This window comes from Puma concolor, chromosome C1 (genome assembly GCF_028749965.1).
Source record: "Puma concolor isolate L17-30 chromosome C1, mPumCon1.1.hap2, whole genome shotgun sequence".
Lineage (NCBI taxonomy): Eukaryota > Metazoa > Chordata > Mammalia > Carnivora > Felidae > Puma > Puma concolor.
Window position 1 is genome coordinate 80,303,265 of NC_141674.1, and position 20,005 is coordinate 80,323,269.

General features: G+C 46.6%; 1 protein-coding gene and 1 long non-coding RNA gene across 4 annotated transcripts in view; one reads left to right on the forward strand and one right to left on the reverse strand.

Moving 5' to 3' along the window:
• Positions 1–20,005, reverse strand: part of ABCA4 (ATP binding cassette subfamily A member 4) — a 132,736-nt gene that overhangs the window by 98,551 nt on the left and 14,180 nt on the right. For 2 of the 3 annotated variants that reach the window (XM_086717598.1, XM_086717597.1), the window contains exons 5-6: positions 16,338–16,465; positions 11,663–11,860 (exon numbers count right to left, since the gene is read on the reverse strand). In XM_086717598.1, coding sequence (XP_086573724.1) covers positions 11,663–11,860; positions 16,338–16,465 — 326 coding nt within the window. Of the gene's footprint in view, positions 1–7,506; positions 7,741–11,662; positions 11,861–16,337; positions 16,466–20,005 lie in introns of those variants that run through there. The other variant, XM_086717599.1, reaches the window with a different exon arrangement.
• On the forward strand, positions 10,498–12,345 carry LOC147578180 (uncharacterized). The gene is made up of 2 exons (XR_015254885.1): positions 10,498–11,637; positions 12,124–12,345. It is a non-coding gene; the product is annotated as an uncharacterized LOC147578180 (long non-coding RNA).

The following is a 20,005-nucleotide window of genomic DNA, read 5'->3' on the forward strand; positions in this document are numbered from 1 at the left end:
TGATTGGGTATTAGATAATATTAAGGAATTATTGTTTTGTTGGGTATGATCACAGAATTGTGGTTTTGTTAAAACAAGTAAGTTTTCATCTGTTAGAGATACATACGAAGTATCTAAGGGTGAAATGATATGTTGCCTGTGATTTGCTTTAAAAGATTTCAGGGAGGGGCTCCTGGGTGCTTCAGGTGGTTGAGTGTCCAACTCTTGATTTCGGCTCAGGTCATCATCTCATGGTTCATGGGTTCAAGCCCTGCATGGGGCTCTGTGCTGTCGGTGTGAAACCTGCTTGGGATTCTCTCTCTCTCTCTCTCTCTCTCTGCCCCTTCTGCACCTTCTTTCTCTCTCTCTCTCTCTCTCTCTCTCTCTCTCTCTCTCTCAGAATAAAAAAAAAAAAGATATCGGGGAAAAAAAAGTGAGGAACAGATTATAATAACAGCCAAATGTTGAAAATAGCTGAAGCTGTGTGACAGATAAATGGGAGTTCATGATATTAGTCAACTTTTGTACTTATTTCTGTAATAGAAAGTTTTAAAAATAGAGGCTATTTACAAGCAAAAATAAGTAAATAGCTGAATAAATGAATACTAAATAAATACTCCCTCCTATCCTTTTTCTCTTCCTCACTAGGACTGCCTTTGCCCATGCTCTCCATGCCTCTCTCCCAGAACACTTCATCAGAATAGCCTTCCTGATGGACCCTAACTTCTAGATTCCTTCCTTCCAATGCATTCCCCAAACTGTAACCTGAGTTACTTAACAGGCCAATCCAACCATGTCACCTCTCCTGCTCAAAGATCTTATATAGCTCCCTACTGCCTCCAGGAGAAAGAGTCAGTATCAGTGCTATACACACATGGCCTCTCATGAACTGGTACATGGCTCCCCCTCTAGCCTTCTCTCTTGCTTCTCTTCCATAGAGCTGGACTTCTTTCTACATTTCCTAATATGTAGGTCTATCTGATTTTGCTAATGGTGATAATGCCTAGCTTAAAAAAACTACATTGCCCAGCCTCCCTTGTATATGGGGTGATCATGTGACAAAACTGGACCAATATGGTGTCAGGAAAAGTCACGAAGTGGGGCTTCTGGGGAACGCCATTTGAAGGAGGAACACTGGAACACTGCTTGGAACACTGATGTGCTGAGAGAGGTAGAGCAGACATCTCAAGATCACCAGATGACAAGCACATGCTAGGGATGAGTGGCAGATGGAAGAGGAGCCTGGGTTCTTGGGAAAATTTGTGGAGCCTCCACATCACTCCTGAATGACCTACTGCAGGACCCTGCTTTGGAAAGAATATGAAACCCATTGTTTTTTTCAGCATTCTGTTACAGTTTCTAAGTGACATAACTACACATTTGACAAATAGGAATAGACTGTCTGCTATGTGCCAGGTGCTGGGGGGGGGGGGCGGGTATTGCAATGATCAAAACAAAGTTCTCCCTTTAATTAAGTTTACCTTCAAGAATCTCACTGATGTATCTTCAGCTTTCCTTTCACTATTCTCACATATATGTGCTCAAGATCCTCACATGTGAGAGAACTTCCTCTGATGCCTTATTCCCTGGTAGCTACAGTCTAACTGCCTTCCTCCACTCTCTATTCCCAAATTTCTTGGAAAAGTAGTCCATGTTCAGTGACATCAATTCATCACCAATACTTCTGTCCTCCATCCTCACCATCCAACCAAGATGCTCTAACATTCTAGCTAAATCCCCAGTTTCTTTCTAGTTTTTACGTCTAATAGATAGTTTTGATTCTTGTGTTTTCAGACCTCTCTGCTTCTCTCAACACTTTTAATCATGTCCTTTTCATTCCTCAATGTCTGTGACACTGCTCTTCTCTGGTTTGCTCTGATTTTTCTCTGATTTTTCCCATGAGCTCTTCTGCCTCCACCTTCTCTTCAGTGCTGAGGTTCCTGAGGGCCTCTGTGGCCTCACTCCTCTCACTTTGCATACTCTCTCTGGATAGTTTCATTCCCCTCATCATTTAATCTGCTACCTTTTTGTTGATGACTTCTACTCCCAACCTCTACCTCCAACCATCTGCTGGACCTTTGCCCAGATCCAACTCATCCTAAACTAATCACATCACCATCCCCAGACCAGCTTCTGCTCTTGTGCACACTTCTTCAGCTGGTGGCACCAACTTCTGCCCTGTTACCAAAGCTAAAAGCCTAAAAGTCATCACTGATCCATACCCATTCCCATTCCATTGTCAAAATCCTCAGCCTAGAGACCTAGGAACTGGTATTCAGTCTGAGTGTGGGGCAGGATAAGCCCTCAGATTGCAAAGAGGGTAGCCAAGGGACATATGAAAAACTGGTATGGGAGGAAGCTGGAGTCAAGGACTAGAGTCCTAAGTGCAGAGAAATAAAGCAACCAGGTCCTAGGTAATGAGAAGGAACCCAAAAGGGGCTAGGAACCCAGAGCGTGGAAAATAAAGAACTGTCACATTCATGTGTCCGAAGAGATTGGACATCAGTAAGTCACCAGCTCCAACTGTTTTTAATTACTTCCCCTTCTTTGTGAGTTTGTTGTCTATTTTCCTCATTTGACTGTGCGCTGAGGATGATCGGAGGCTGTGTTTTACATAAATGGACATCTTTTCTCCATCCCCTCTCTTTTACCTCCATAGGTTCTAGGCATAGTCTGCTCTTAAAACTCCATCCTGCGTCAAATTCAACCAACACACAGGTGAAAAGCACCTGTGTCTCTGTCATATCTACATATCAATATAGATAGATTTCTACATATACACTTTTGAAGGCCCTTAATTTTGCTTTTGAAATTATTTAGCTTTGGGTAGCTCACTTAACGAATGATCCAATATGATTTCTTAGCAATCATTGCAAATACTTAGGAATGTTTATAAAGTTGGACTACAAACAAGCTTTTGAATTTAAAATTTTATGAATACTAAATTTAACTAAACTTGAATAATATTATCTTCCTTAAACATTCAATGTAATGCTTATTAATTTCAGTTTTAAAGCTTTTTCTTTGTATTTCAGAGCCATAATTTTTTTTATTTTCAAGTCTCAAACATTCTTGTAGGCCTCTGCAAAGCTACACCTATCACTTCAGAGCCTAATAAATAAAATGGCCAATCCATCCCATTCCACCCCATTCTCACCACCACTCCTAGTGGCCACTGTCAACTCGTCTGAAACCACCTTGACTTCTCCAGAAAGTCTTCCTTCCCTCTCTACCATGCTCTTTCAGCCTTCCTTCCCCATGAATTAGGTGCTCCTCCTAGCTGCTAGTAGAATTCTCAGGGCATTCATTTATCATTGTTATATTGGTTTACTATTATTTGTAATGTGTCTGTTTCTCCACTATACTGTAAACATAAAGCATAGTAAGCATAAAGATAGGCTTTAATTTTGTATCTTCAGGGCATGGTGCACAACAGATGCTCAACAAATATTTTATAGTAATTAATGAGTAAATTAACTATAATCTAGTGGGGAAAAGACAGTATATTGAGGTTTTAGGTTCCATGAGGTAGGTCTCTACAGATATAATGGTGACTTACAGGAAAGGAGTGGTCAGTTCCACCTGGGGACGGGAAAGGTTACTGTTCGAAAGAAGACAAGGTGATGATCCTGAGGGTGAGGACAGTGTTTGTGGATGGAAAGGGAGGGCCAGGAATTCCAGGTGGAGGGAGGAATGTGAAGAGAGTGACTAGAGACATAGCCAGATAAGAACAAGACCAGGAATTTGGGGGAGAGGAGACAGGAGGAACACAGCTTGAGATGCATTTTTATATCTAGTTAATATTCTCTTTTTCGATCTTGCTAATAGTAATATTCATTATTCATATATTTACTAAGTTCCAGTAATGTGCTTATACCATATCTGCAATTCTTGTCCTAGCTCTTTCCAGTGGAGATGGTAAATGATGGGGGTCTCGTATTCACATCTTTTACCATTTACCTCTCAGAACAGTGCCTGCCCCCTCTAGAGAACTCTCCATGCATATCTAGTCACCAACTGTCTGACTGATGTTGCCATAAATTATAAAATAACTTTCCCAGGGATCTCCTCTTCCTTTGGTTTCCTCCCCCATTATCTATTCAAATTCACATGGATTGTTCCTGCCAAAAGAACCGGAAGAGACTATAAGTTTATTTGAATGGAAATGTAAAAACATTTCTGGAAGAAAGGTCAGAGACCAAAATGGCAAGTATCCTCCCTCTCTGTCTCTCAATCACACACGCACCCCACTGCTTCCTATGCCAACACATTCTCTTAATTTCCCAAATACCAAGTAACCCTTCCATGTCACAACCGGGCTCAACACTGTCAACCCAAGTTCAAGGTCTGATTAGGCCTCCTTAGAAAGACTGGATATATAAACAGGGCTATGGAAAGGGTATGTCCCTATCATTTCCCATCATGTGTGTGTGGTTGGTCTGGGAGTGGGGGGAGGGGATCCCTGGGCCTTGATCTGTATTCAAGAAATGGATAGAAGGACCTAGCTGGCAGCCAAAAAGACTCTATACTAGGTTTCTGTTTGGGTTCTCAAGGGATAAGAAATATGTCTGTCCTTTGGGACTACATATTATTTTTTGCTAAGGAAGAATAAAGCAGATTAGCTACTAAAAAAAAAATCTTGTTTGAGCAATATTTGCTGATGCTTTAGACCCAATAGATTAATCAAACAGATACCACTCTGCCGACACACAAAAGAATGTTTTTGTGAGTTGAGATTTTTGTTTGTTTCACTTTCTCCGATTCAAAAAAGACCATCTGGAAAACAGTATTATTTCTAAGCTGAGGATCTATCTAACACAAGGGTAAATAGGTAGCCTCAGGTTAAAAGTGTATTTACAGGGATGACATGGCCTTTGGGAGCTGGTGGAAGGTTCTGGAGTGAAGGATGAACTGCTGTTTTGAAAGCACCCAGACAGAGGTGAAAAGCAGACGAAGCTGTGGATAGACAGTACAGGCTTGCTGTGTTCAGTCCTGGGCTGCTGCTACAGGAAATCCAGATTTATCCAGGAGGGAAGTTGTTGCTGGGCAACTGGGAGAATGTGGATTTGAAGTATGTTTGTTGCAACCTGACAGTTGTTAAGCATCAGATGAAAAGAGAGGAAGCAGACTTCAGTGGTGAGGGGGCAACCAGGAGGGGACACCCTGAGTACCAGGAAATGCGTCATGAGTGGAGAATTCAGACTAAATCACTCAGGGTTGGGGGAAATGCCAAACTGTCTCTACCAGGAGAGGTCACAGAGACATGCTGTCTCCCAAGACTGGAAGGGACAGAGCATCTGAATGAGAGGGTGGGCTCTGGAGTATGTGAACAGACAAGTGATGGGACTTTGCTTGGCTCCAAAGAAACTAGGCCTTTTTTCCTCTGTTGTGACTTCAGTCCCGATATTTGTGGCTGATGAAAGCAAAACTGAGTTTGGAATCTAAGGGCAGTTGAAAGGTCAATGTGTGAGACAGACTCTTGCTAGTCTGAGGGGTCTGAGAAAGGAGAATGTCTTACCTAAGTGTTTGAGCAGAACATTTCTGGGAGTATAGCAATGACAAGGGAGCAACGGGGCCTCTGCAAAGTGGCTGCATTCTTGCTTTGGTAAGAGCAAAAATGCTTTGTTTCAAAGTGCTTTTCCATCTCTTCTCTAATGTGAATTTCACTATCACATTAGACAACTAGCATAGGTCTTATTATCTTGATTCTACAAATGGGGAGCAAGTGTAGCAAGTAAGCCAACTGTCACTTAAATGACAGCAAGTTAGGGGCCAACCCAGAGCCAAGACCCAGTGTCCTGACCCCCAGATCTGTGTGTGCTCCAGCAGGCTGCCCAGCCTCTGGTCCTCTCACTACTGCGTCCCATGCTCAGGGGAGAAGCTGATTACTTCATAAGGAGAGTTAAGGAAGAATCTGTGACTATGAGACACTTGAGGGAAGGACATATACTAACAATAGGTAAGAAAGAAATTTTAATGCAAAAGTTCTTAACCTAGGGCCTGGCTTCACAGACTCCATGAACTCCTACCCTGTGTGTCCACGTGAACTTCTATTTCTTTAGGGAAAAGGTTTAGAGCTGTTATCAGATTCTCAAAGGTAGTCCTAATTCATAAAAAGGTTAAGAACTATCAGAGGCCAAAATCCTTCTCAAAACCAGTTTACCTTGGAGAGAACCTGATTCCTAATACATTGGTGCTCAATCTGTATCTGCTAAGCAAAGGCCAGGACCCAGGACCTGTTATCAGAAGAGCAACTTTCGCAGGGGTCCTGTTGTGTCTGATTTTCATTTTGACCTCTCAGTATTTTTTTCCTTTTAAATTGATGAAAATAACATCTCATGTATCATGAAAACACACTCTGGCCTCCTGTATGCCTGGGGCCCACAAGAAATCGAAGTAGACCAGTAACAATCAAGCCCATTGGCCAGATGCACATTTAATGTACATTAATGTTTCTCTTTCCTATTTCCTCTTTATTTCTTTACCGAAATCCATTCACCCAGTAGAGATTTTGATTGTAATAGATACATGGTTTTACAGATGCAGGCAGAACAAATACTAATGCTATAAACCAAATATACTTGCTGTGAGCTTTATAATTTTCAAAAAAGCAAAAACCCTAATTTCTGACATCATTTTATTTTCATCCAACGGCTGCTGCCCCTCGCCCATACTGCTGGCACTGGGTATCACTCCTTTCTCTCCCTCCCTCCCAAAACTCACACAGAAGTGGGAGAAAGTTGTCAGTCCAAAGATTCAGAATCGGGAGGGAGAGGAAATCATGAGGTTAAGTCATTAACGGAACCTCATTATAAATTCCTGGAGACTGGGGCTTTTCCAGAGAATTGTGATACAGCACCATTATCTGAAAATTGAAATGCGCTAAAGTTGAATTTAACAAACTGCAATGAAAGATCCCAGAGAACAGAAACCATGGCTACCTCACATGGGGCAGTCCACCCACATTTATTCCCCACGATTCAGCAAGTTAGGGAGCAGAGCCAAGAACAAAGCAGGACATTGAAAGGCGCATACGGTCAGCCCCCCAAGACCGGGTCCTTCCGCGTTCCAATCAGTGTTCAGCCACCCCACAGTGAAAGAGATATAGGTGAAATGAAGTCAGAAAAGTAAAAACTGTGACAGAATAGTGGCTGAGGGCAAGTAAGGAAAACTGAACTGTGCCACACTGAAAGCGATTGCAAAGGGGAAAACCGGGGGCCAAAATGCCTGTGAGGCCAAATTTCCTCCATCAACATCCATTGAGAAGGGGGAAGGGAGGGAAATTCAGATTTCCCAGCAGTGTGGCAGGTCTTGGCACAGCCTCCGTTCCCCTGCCGAACTTCCACAAATAAACATTCAAAGCAGAAGGGACAGATTTGCTTCTCAGCAAGATTTCAAAGCTGTGCAGCAGAGTCGGAGAGAAAACAGGAAGGACCTTAGAGGGAGGAGAAGGAGGAGGAGGGGCATGCAAGCCTTGGGCCAAATCTGATGGGAAACGTCCCAACCCCTCACCCGAAACTGACATACCATTTTTACGAGGTGTGCAACGTTTCAGGTAGCGTTGGCGCGCACGCTACTTGATACAGATACCGTGGGCCCAGGCCTGAGCTGCTGGTTTTCCAGCTAGGGGCATCAAGCCCGAGAAGACCGCAGGTGAAGCCAAGCTCTTTCAAGCTATCTCCGCCCCGCTGAAACCAGGAGGGCCTAAATCTCCTCAGAGAAAAATCCCGCCACCTGACAGTCCACCCAGGTCCCTGGGTGTGCGGCGCGCGTGCGCGTGCCTGCCTGTGCGCACGCCCCGGCAGGCACGTGCGCTTGGTGTGCGTGACTGTACGTATAGGGACGGGCGGGGTGGGAGTCAGGCCGCGGATACCGTGTTGGGATTATTTGAGGATGAGAACACTGGCTTCTGATCTCCAAGGGGCCGAGGGAAAACACAGCTGGCCCCAGTTGGTGCTAACGGCCAAACCCTCCTCCTGGATTCCCTGAGCTGAACCTCCGGGTCTGGAGGTTGCACGCCCACCCACCAACGCACGCCCCTGCACCTTACACCACGGGGGCGGGGATTGTCACACCGGCTTGCTGACAGTGCCCCTCTTTCTTTGTTAATGAGCACTAACTTGGCATTTAATAAAACCTTATTTGCACGCTGGCGGACATGCGTATGAGAAACAGCCCAGGAGAACAGAAGGTGCAGCATTCCCCCGTGCTGCAGCCAAGCGTGGCTGCCCGCCAACCAGCTGCAACAACAGCCTAGTCCCGGAGGAGCCCCCACCCTTGGCCTCGGAGCAGCCCCTGCTTCCCTGATGGCCGTCTCAGAGGGTCTGAGGGTCTTCCCTGAGCCTTTCTCTGCTGCCTCAGGGTTGTTTTTCTGAAAACACTGAGAGGATAGGTACAGGAGCAGTAAAAGCAAAACTCTGGTGTTCATGCCTGCAATCTCTTTTGGGTTTCCTTATTAGTTATTATTATTTTTTAATGTTTAGCCACTCTATCCATTTTTCAAATGAAGAAGCACATTTCAAGGGCACCAGACAGGGTGTTTGTCTTCTTTGCTTGCACTCCATGCGTCCTGTCTTGGTCTCGTCTTTCCCCACAGAGAGGAGCAGGAGCAAGAAGAATGCTGGTAGGGGGTCGTCTTGGGGACCCACTTCCTGCTGAGTTTTTTTTTTTCCTCCAGGGGGTCTCTGGGGCTATGAGCTGTCTTTGTTAAAAGAATGGCAGGGAGGATGGGGTCCACAGCACCCTGGTCTTATGGGTGATCAAATGAAAGCGCTTTGAAGCCTTAGTGGCATTTGGGATACTATTATTATGCTTCATCTACAGAAACTGAGACTGTAAATCAAACTCCTATGTTCTAGGTCAGTGATTCTCAACCTGGGAATCAAACTCCTATGTTCTAGGTCAGTGATTCTCAACCCAGCTGGATATTGAAATGATCTGGGAAGCTTTTAAAAACACTAAGGCCCACTGGGAGTGGGAGCCAGGCATTGGTAATTTTTAAAAGTTCCCCAGGTGGTTCAATGTGCAGCCAGGCTGGGAACCACTGCTACAGTGACCAAATGTTGTCAGTGTTGGTTTTTCTAACACCTTTTTGCCTATCTCAGGCTGAGAGCTCAGTGAGGGTGGGAGGGCTCATGGCTCAAGGCTCACGGCTGGAGACTTGGCCTCAGCACAGTGCCTAGCCCCTTGAAGGCACCCGGTCAGGTTTGAGTGCATGAACACATGTACAGAGGTTGTGAGCAACCACGCAGGACAGGTCTCAGGTCAGTGAGGACGACCAGCCAGAGTTCTCTGGTTTCTGAACTCTAGCACTTACAGAAGGAAAGACTTTCTGGTCGTTCTGAAGCCAGTGACCTGAGTTTGGTTCCAGTCCCTAATGGAAATTTTTGCCTAGGTCCCCCTTTATCCTGCTACAAGCTGTTTTCCCAGTATTGGTGGTCATGCCCTAAAGGTACATTTGCCTATTCCAGAAGCCAAGGTACTTCAAAAAGAGATGCATAACCCTGTCTTTTTTCTAGTGACCAGAGGATTGCACGATCCTGGGTGCCCAGGGCCCTTTAACACCTCTGCAAACACAGGTACTAGTCCCTAGCTGTGCTGGTGTTCAGCTGTCCAGAATAAGGGATCTTTATCACCTTACTTCCTCTTCTGATTCTAAAAGCAAACCAAGGAATGAGTCTAAAATTGACTCCCTTTGGAATTTTGGACAGAGAAGTTTGAACCACATGCCTTTAATTCTCCCTGCACCATGGGGAGCCAAGAGAGCTTTCTGGGGTCCTGGGCTCTCAGTGGTGATGGCATCCATAAGTACCGACCCCTCTTACCACTCTGGAGACCCACCCGATGAGATGAGCTGGGAACATTGTAGAGTAACGTTCTAAGGGAGAGTCACACTTCGAAAGGAATGAAGTATAAACTCTGCCAGAAATGGAGGGGTCTTGTTTTATTTTGTTTTATTTTTAAAAGCTTTCAGCTTGCTTTTTAAGACAAGCTGAGAGTGGATTTTCTCAGACTTGAGAGAGCAACCATAAAAAGGCAAAACGCAAATTCCTCAATGAAGTTCTCATGATTGACGTATTCCTACAACACAGTTTCAGAAATTAAAATGCAGGCACAAGAGGGGCACCTGGGTGGCTCAGTCCGTTAAGTGTCTGACTTTGGCTCAGGTCATGATCTCACCGTTCACGAGTTTGAGTCCCACATCAGGCTCTGTGCTGATGGCTCAGAGCCTGGAGCTTGCTTCAGATTCTGTGTCTCCCTCTCTCTCTGCCCCTCCCCTGCTCATGCTCTGTCTCTCTCTGTCTCTCAAAAATAAGCAAAAATTGAAAAAAAATTTTTTTAAATGCAGGCACAAGAAAAAACACAATTGGATCCTAGAAACATTTACATATATGAGCTATATATATAGTTATTATATATAACTATATATAATTATTAAGTTATATTAAGTTATATATATAACTATATGTAATTATATGTATAACTGTATATAGTTATTATATTATTATATATGTCATCTTCTCTGAAGGATTCTAATTTTGAGTGTTTCTTAAAGCATGGCCTACAATGATGTCCACTGGAATCCCTTAAGGTAACAGGGCAGGTTCTGGGCCCAGCCCAGATCTCCTGCATCAGTCTCTGGGGATGGCAATTTGGAACTTGCATCTTTTACCAGCTGCCCTGATGATTTTCATACACTCTGAAGTGTGAGAACTGCTGCTCTTCACCTCCTTTTTATAATTCCCTCTCATCCTCCTAGCAAAAGAGGAGGTATTATCAAGTCCCAAGAAGTGTGTCTGGGATGCAGTTCTAGAACACAGGTTTGAGCTAATTGAGGGCTTTCCAAATTTTTGAGACTATGAAGTTTTCTGTTACTCTTTTCTACCCAGAAAAGGCAACCTTTGTGGTCAAGAGCAGACCCAGAGTGTGAAGCTCTCATTTGTTGAAATTTATTAAATGCATTACATTTATTTTTCCATGTCTCCCTTCTTAACATTCTATACAGTATTATATTTGTTTTATACATGAGTAATGGGGCCAGTAAAGGTCAGCTATCCTATGAAATGGTAGGGCAGGGAGTCAAACCAGGCCTTCTCCTTTCCACCACTGCTAGAGGTGGTAGAGAGGATTTGTCCCACATTTGGAGTGGACTCAGACCTGCCCCATAACTAAGGGTGAACCTAGCCACGTAACTACATAACCACATAACTTTTTTTATTTTTTTTATTTTTTTATTAAATATAATTTATTGTCAGATTGGTTTCCATACAACACCCAGTGCTCATCCCAACAGGTGCCCTCCTCAATGCCCATCACCCACTTTCCCCTCTCCCCCACCCCTCATCAACCCCCAGCTTGTTCTCAGTATCTAGGAGTCTCTTATGGTTTGCCTCCCTCCCTCTCTGTAACTCTTCCCCCACCCACCCATCCCCCATGGTTCTCTCATAACCACAAAACTAATGGTGAACCCAACAGTGACTCCTGGGTGCCTGGGCAACTGCTCTAGATATATTATCAGTCAAGATTCCTTAGGTCTTTGGAGCCTGGAGTTTCCTTAAGAACTGTGAACGCCAGGCTCAAGCCCTCCTGACTGTCAATCTGTGAGTCCCTGATGACCTGTGACAGGCTCCACTGCACCCAGGAATTACCTTCCACGAGGTAAGCCGCTAAATGCCTCCCTTACCACACGGAAGAGCTTGAAGAAGTCCACGTTGGCATACAGAGTGTCTTCCACCCACTGGAGGGTGCCCTGGGAGAGGGAGCACATGGCATCACGCACAGTCTGTGCCCCACGGCGCTGGCTAAAGATTAAGAAGCGCTCCAGGAGGGCCTCGCTGCAGGCGATGTCCTTCAGTGTCAGGTCTGGGACTCCATGAGCAAACTGCAGGCAAGAGAAGCAAAATTGGAAACTTCCCTGTAGGAAAATACTAGCCACCCCAATGGTGTCCATGTCCTAACAGACAGAACCTGTATATACATTGTGTTGTAGGGTAAGGGGAATTAGAATTGCAGGTGGAATTAAGGCTTGCTGATTAGCTGACTTTAAGACCAGGAGATTATTTTGGATTATCTGGGTGGACCCAATGGAATCACAAGGGTTTTTTGCTTTGTTTTGTTTTGTTTTTGTTTTTGTTTTAAACCTAGTGGAAGAAGGAGGTAGAAGACACAATGTCAAAATAATGTGATATGAGAAAGACTTGACTAGTCACTCCTGGGGAGCCCACCAGCCAAGGAATGTTGGAAACTGGAAATGGATTTCCCTCTAGATTCCCCAGTAAGAAATGAAGTCGTGCCAACACCTTGGCTTTCAGACTTCTGACCTGTAGAACAAGAACATAATAAATTTGTGTTGTCTTAAGCCACTAAGTTTGTGGTGGTTTGTTACAGCAGCCACAGGAAACTGTATGCTCCCAGGCCTCATTTTATCAGAGAACCACTTAAAATGTGAGAGATCTGTTCTTAGCATGATGCTAAGGTACCATCAGGACCTACTCCCCTGAAGCTGAGGAGTGGGAGTGGCTAGGATGCATTCGGAGTGATGGCAAGAGACCAACCCCCTCTCTCCTTTCTCAATAGATTTAGCAAATAAAAATACTGGATGCTCAGTTAAATTTAGATTTCAGATAAACCATGAGCACCTTTTAGTATGAGTATGTTCCAAATAGAGTCCAAATGGGACATACTTATGCTAAAAAAATCATTTGTTTATCTGAAATTCAAACTAACTTGGATATCCTGTATTTGATCTGGTGACCCTAACTGCCGGATAGCCCACAGCCTACAGCTCCTGTGGAGCTCATGGGCAGTGACTATTGGACCCTGAATCACAGTCCCCATGATGGCCTCAGAACCAAGGAGACCTCAACCCTGCCCAGGGAGCCTTGGCCACCTAGGATACTAACTGGCCTCCTGGAGTCTTGGACTCCCGGACACCTAGGTATTGTGAACAGGTTCCTGAGCTTCCCTGGTCTCTGTAGTCTCCTCAAACCTTCAGATTACACAGTTCTCAGGGCAGGAGAGCAGGGCAGGTTTAGGCTCTACTACTTACGTCCCTACACCCCACCCCATCACCCGCTAAATGAGGCACAGGTCATGGCTGACATTGGGTTGATGTGGACTCCATCAAACTCAGGGAACTGTAACTGGGTGCATGTTCCAACAGAGACTTTCTGTTTTGCCCACACTCTGCTTCTTATCCCCAGGCAAAATCCCACCCCAACCCTAATCCCAGAATCTAAAACATTCTGAGGTGGAGGGAATCAATGGGCTCACTTTGCCCAAACCTCTAATATTCTAGGGGAAAAAAGCGATGGAGGAGGGGTTAGGTGACTTGAGAAAATTACACAGCAGGCTAGTGGGAAAGCTGGGATACCACAGAGGTTCCAGCTCATTCTTTCATTCAGTGACTCATCCATTCAATGCCCTTTCACTGAGTCCCTTTCTGCAGGGACTAAAACAGTTACTGGGGATACAGAAAATAAGGTGAGTTTTCTGCTCTCCAAGGAGTTTATTGGTTAGCTGGAAATGCAGGCATTTAAAGAGCAGGTAAGTGCTAAAGTGAATGCAGTGAAACCAGAGCACAGAAGAGGGAAGTGTTAAGAATAGCCAGGGTTTACTGAGCGTTTACTGTGTGCCAGGCACTGTTCTAAGTGCTTTACATATATTAATTTTTTGACCCCCATAACAGTCAAATATGGTAGGCACTTTTACTGTCTCCATTTTACAAATGAGGACACAGAAGCACAGAGTGGTTATTTAACTTGCCTGAGGTCACATAGTTAACTGTGTCGCCATGCTGAGATTTGAACCGAGAGCTTGTGCTTTATCACTACCTCTTTGCTCCTTGTTGAGTAGGGAAGAGGGAGGGGGCAAGACAAAGAAAGGAGGGATTATGAATGATTTCATTGGGGAGGCAATACTTGAGCTGGACCTTGAAGCAAGTCCAGGAGTTTACAGAGCTGGGTGTGGGAGCGGGGTGAGGGACAAGCCAGACAACTATTCCACTCTCATCGTCTAACAATTTCCTAGATGGAGGGAGACCTGCTCGGATGCCAGGCAGAGAGGACGAGGAGGGGCATCCAGTCCTGATGGTGAAGAACAAAATCCCATGTTTGCTGAGAATGACCGATCAGAGAGCTGTAAGCCACACACGGTTTTTTAAATTTAAAGTAATCACGGGGCACCTGGTGGCTCAGTCAGTTAAGCCTCTGATTTTTGGCTCAGGTCATGATCTCACGGTTCATGAGTTTGAATCCCGCGTCGGGCTCTGTGCTGACAGTTCAGAGCCTGGAACCTGCTTCGGATTCTATGTCTCCCTCTCTCTCTGCTCCTCCCCCCGCTTTCACTCTGTCCCTCTCTCTCACTCTCCCAAAAATAAACATTGAGAAAATAATAATAATGAGTTTAAAGTAATCAACATTAAATCACATTTAAAATTCAGTTCCTCAGCTGCACTAGCCCTGTCTTGAGCGCTACCAGCCGCATCCGGCTAGTGGCTACCATATTGGACAGCACAGAGAGAGAACACTGCTGCCATAGGGGAAAGCTCTGGTGCACGGTGCTGAGAAGGAGTTGCACAGCTGGATGGAGACTGAGTTAGAGATCAGGAGGCAGGTGTAGCCTGCAACCAGGCTGAGAAGCAGGGAGGGCATGGGGGGGGGGGGCCCAGAGAGAGCTGGGACAACAGCATTGGCATCTGCAAGCAGCAGGAATTTGGGGTTCCCGACTCAAGCTCTCACGGTTGCTGATCAGGGAAGGACTAGCTAATCAGAGCAAGCAGCCTAAATAATAGCCAGTGACTCTGGCCCCTTCTCCCCACATGAGAGGCTCAGCTCTGATGCCAGCAGCACAGCAACTAGAGATCCAAATGTCACGCCAGAGAGGAACTGGAAAGAAATTTCCCCTAAATTCCTGCCCTTATCTCCATCTCCCTTTTATTACCAACTGGAAGTCATCACAGGCATTTCCAGGACTTAAGTTTTATGAGCTAAGAGAAAGCAAAGGGGAGAATGAGCCATCAAAGCTGCAGCCACCACCCCCTCAGGTGGGGGTGGGAGGGAGAGCAGAGCAGGGCCACCAGGCCTGACTTCAAGGGCCAAGGCCTGGGTGCTGTGGGCACTGAGTCCCAAGGGCCCTGATGGACCACCTCAAGGCTGACCCTCTGTTCCCCTCAGGTAGTTTCATGGAAAACCCCAGGGTTTGAGAAGCCAGAAAAGCACGTATGGGCTTCTTTACTGCTGTGCAGGGAACCAGCTTGAAAACCCCTTTCCACAGAGCCAGCCCTGCCCAGGCGGGTGGGATCCCCCTCCCTCCTCTGGGCTCAGACTTTATCTCAGGACTGACACCGGCTCTGAAATTCTCTGTTTATGTCTCAGTCTTCCCTGGGGTCTGGAGGAGGTGCAGACCTGGCCAGGAAAGGCAGGAGGGGCGTCTGCACTATGGGGCCACTGCTTATCTTACATTCTCACCGTGTTCATCACGCCAGGAACCCACAGGCCCAGGAGGCTGGGCAGGAGCCTGTGAGGCCCAGACTTTCACAGATGAGAAAGTCTTGTGTTAGTGGTGAACACACTGTGAATGCCTATAGGAGATTATGAAGGTGCATGAAATAGATTCTAGGGGGATTAGGTCAGAATGTGCAATGCGGATTGCCTGGCACCGAGAAGAAAACATGCAGGAAATCAGAGGTCTGCCACCCGGGCAGGTTAGCTCAGCACACTCAGACACCGCATGCGTGGCCTGTTTTCACACCGAACTCTCCTCTTCCAGTTATTTCCATGGCTGCCTTCTGTTCAGGCAGGTCTACTCAGATACCACCTCGGCAGAAAGGCTCTCCCTGACTGTCTCATTTCAGTAGGCCCCCACCCCATGCCTCCCAGCTCCTCCCTAACTCCCAACTCTGTCACGTTTTCTTCCCAGCACCTATCTTAACCTGGAAGCACTTATTTGATCATTACTTGTTGTTCCCACTGGAATGTAAGCTCCCAGAGGCAGGGGCTTGCCTGTATTGTTCACACTGTAGTCTGGTACCTAAAACGTCCCTAAGTATTTGATGAATACATGAAGAAACCCCAGTTTCCTCAAATATAAGAGGAGTCTGAGCTACGTGATCTCTAAGGTTCTTTCCAGCTATAAAAATCTGAGCTGTTTGAAGTGTTTCCAGGATTTGGCCTGCTTCAGAATCCTATGATGGGAAGGCCCATTATCTCAAATGACCCCCAGGTATTTTTCTGAATATTTGGAACAAAGCATGGATTCTGAATGTGAAAGCAAGAAGGAAAAATAATGCAAGGTCTCCCCTGTTTTTCTCAGGCTCAGGGCTCACCTTTCCACTCCAGGGACCAGTGACATCCACCCACCTGCTCAGGACGAACTTGGGAGTTGACCAGAAGGTAGACGACTGAGTCAGACAGGCCAATATTTTTCATGAGAAATAGCGTCAGTGTTTCTTCATCTTTTAGGACATCCCGAATTCGTATCCCTCTTCCTGCATATGAATGAAAGAACAGGGTGACAACTGGGGAAGGAGTCAAAAAAGGAAAAACATGTAAAACTGATTGGAAACATTTCTAATTGGCTCTCAGCAGAAGACTCTGTTCTTGGGTTCCCTCGGAGCTTGGAGGTCAGGGCTTCTGCCAGTAGGCTGTCACCAACACAGTCACAGCATTTACTGCTGACGCAGCCTGGCAAAACTTAGTGAGAAGGCACAGAAGGTGGAAAAAGTTAGCTCAGGGCAGGGGAGGGGTCATCAGATGCCTGGTGGAATTGGTCTGTAATAGTGACTCTCAACCGGATGGGGGTGAGGAGCTAAAGTGGGGCAATTTTGTCGCCCCTGGAAATATTTGGCAACGTCTGGAGACATTTTTGTCTGGGGAGGTGCTATTGGGTAAAGGCCAGGGATGCTGGTCACATTCCACAGTAGACAGGATAACTTCCCTCCTCACTACAAACTGAGGAACCATCTGGTCCAAAATGTCATTAGTGTTAAGGTTGAAAAAAACCTAATCTAGGGTCAGAGGACATACATGCTGTGTCCACACTGTGTTGTCACAGGGTAGAGGACCCTTCCTGGCATTTCTGCCATCTCAGCTAAGGCTCTCAGCTCAGGGTGTTGACATGGGCAAGGAGAGGTGGGGCTGTGTGAGGCAAGAAAAACTTCAAGTCGGAAAGAGGAGATGGCCGATAGCCTGGACTTGTAATTTCATGCTCTGATCGGCCCCAGTCACATTCTCTCTGACTTCACTCAAAACATACTAGAAGCAGAAATTAAAAACAAATTTTTTTTTAATGTTTATTTATTTTTGAGAGAGAGAGACAGCATGAACAGTGGAGGGGCAGAGAGAGGGAGACACAGAATCAGAAGTTGGCTCCAGGGGGCGCTTGGGTGGCTTGGTGGGCTAAGCCACCACTTCAGCTCAGGTCGTGATCTCACGGTTCGGGAGTTCAAGCCCCGCATCAGGCTCTGTGCTGACAGATTCGGATTCTGTGTCTCCCTCTCTCTCTGCCCCTTCCCCGGTCACTCTCTGTCTCTCGATCCTTCAAAAATAAATAAGCATTAAAAAAAAAATTATAAAAAAAAAAAAAAGAAGCTGGCTCCAGGCTCTGAGCTGTCAGCACAGAGCCCAACATGGGGCTTGAACTCACAAACTACGAGATTATGACCTGAGGGTGGGTCAACCCTAAGGGCCTGCCTGTGCAACTGGGCAGACGCTTAACCAACTGAGTTACCCAGGCTCTCCAGAAGCAGAAATGTTTTATCAGAAGGCATAAAGGACTCCTAACAGTTAAGGTGACCCTGCAGCAAGTGATTGAACAGGGCACTTGTCTGTAGAGACACCTTGCGTCTCTACTTGCCACAACTCACAGGGTTATTGTGAGGGTGACTTGGGGTAAGGACTGTGAAGTGGCTAACTCCCAGGCCTGAAAACAGCGAACCCTGGATAAGTGCTTGTTCTGAATGTGTTGTTATTATTCTGACACCTCCCGGGGGATTCACACCCAGGGTACCCACCTCCACTGCCTGCTTCCAGGGCCAACACTCAGCTTCAAGCAGGCCACTGCCACAGTTCGTGAGGCCCTGGCCACCAAAGAAGGCTATAGGCCCAGATCTTTATGAAATCATTTCAACATCAAGGGAAAGCATCTGTGTTACGTGAAAATGCCTCTGTCTATATCCCAGCTCCCCTGGGAGCCTGGTTGACAACTTATCTCTTAGTGCTTCTTTAACTAACTTTAATTATCAAATGCCCCTGCTCCTTCCTGGTCCTAACACCACAGCACCCCATCCTCTCCCACCCCCCCACATTCTCTCCTCACCAGGCGACCTAGAGGCCTGCCCCGCTGAGTGCTTGACAGCCTTCACTTCCGTTTTTCAGGTCGGTCCTCTCCCTGCGGGGCTCGTCCAGATTGAGGTTGCTGCTGATTGCCTCTTAAAAGAGGGTGGGACAACGCCACGGGCCTGCCCGTGCAACTGGGTCAGGGGCACCCGGCCCCGAGACTCCCCTCCACAGCAGCCTCTCAGACATTGTGCCACCAGGGAGTCCAGTCTCCCCACCTTCCCCATAGGGAAAGCCCAAAGGCTTCAGGGGAACTGGAATACAAGAGGGAACCCTTCCGGGAGCAGGAGGGGTCTGAAAGGTGCTGCTCTATTTTATTCTTGCCTTCCCCTTTCCCTGCTAACGTGAGTCATGTCGTCTTCCAAACTCTGCTTCCTTTCTTCCTTCCCCTGAACCCCACCTCAGTTGTTCTTTCTCCCAATCACTTCTTCACCTATAGCATTATGTCATAGACTGGCTTCAGTGACACCCCAACACACACACACACACACACACACACACACACACACACACACACACATCTCTGGAGAGTAGAGGACTATAGACCCTGCTTTCATGATACCCCTCGTCATACCTAGCAGTGCTGGGCACACAGCTGTGAGCCCTTGAAGTCACCTCTCTCTGACACCCAGCATGAGAGCCTGACATGGAATTAGGGCCTCGATAAATGCCTGTGGAGTGACAGGAGGCACCCAATAAATACCTATTGTCGGGACCTGAGATTAGGGACCCCATCTGACTGTTGATCAATTCGTTATTCTTTAACTAACTCACCTGAACTTACATACAAATATCTTGCTTGGAGAGGGTAGCCATTCCCCCCCACCCCAGGTGACTGGGTTGCTGTGGCCCCAGGGAGAAGGGGCAGGAGTGTGCTGGTTCCACACACCTGCAGAGGGGTGGGGGCCACCCTGTAGGGAGAGTGTGGGGCCCAAAATGTAAGAGGTGGCTGATACCAGACAGAAGCTCTACCAGACTCCTGAGGGAGAAATGTGAACTGGGGGCCTGAGGAAAGAAAAATAAATTTTGTTTAAAATGTGGTTCTTCTTGTTCTCTTCCCTGGGAAGAGGCTGGGGGAGGGGGATGCTGAGGCCCATGGAGCTGAGGGGAGCTGAGGGTTGGGGTGGGAGAGAAGCAAGGAGAATGTGTAGGGCTCATGGGAAGAAGGTGTTTGAAGATGATTGAGAGACCACAGAGCTTGCTTGGGGGTGAGAGGGGAGGGGGCTTCATGTCTGGTGTTTTACCATTAATCCTCCCCTGCTGAGAATGCTGCACTACAGGTTTGCTAGGAAAAGAAAAGGCCTCCTGGGTCAACCATCGGCATACTTTCCCAGATGACTGGGACTGACAGGCAAAAGCACATACCAACGACAGCCGCCCACCTCGCTCTCAAAGGCTTTACCCTCCAATGGAGCTTTGGGTTGAGGACAAATGTTCACAGTGAGCAAGGTCCTCAAGTGACCCTAGAATGGACCCTAAAGTAGTCTGCCATGCTGATGGTGGACCCCAGTCCCTGGCCTAGAATTCCTTCAGAGACTTTGGGGATGGTCCCCTCTCACGGCCACCAAGGTCAGGGGTTCCGCGAAATCTTTGCTTCCAGCCCCCAAATTCCTTTGGGCAGCCTTGGCTGACCCTGTCTCCCCAGACCTCCAAAACTGCTCTCAATTAGAGAATTTCCCTCACAGCCTGGA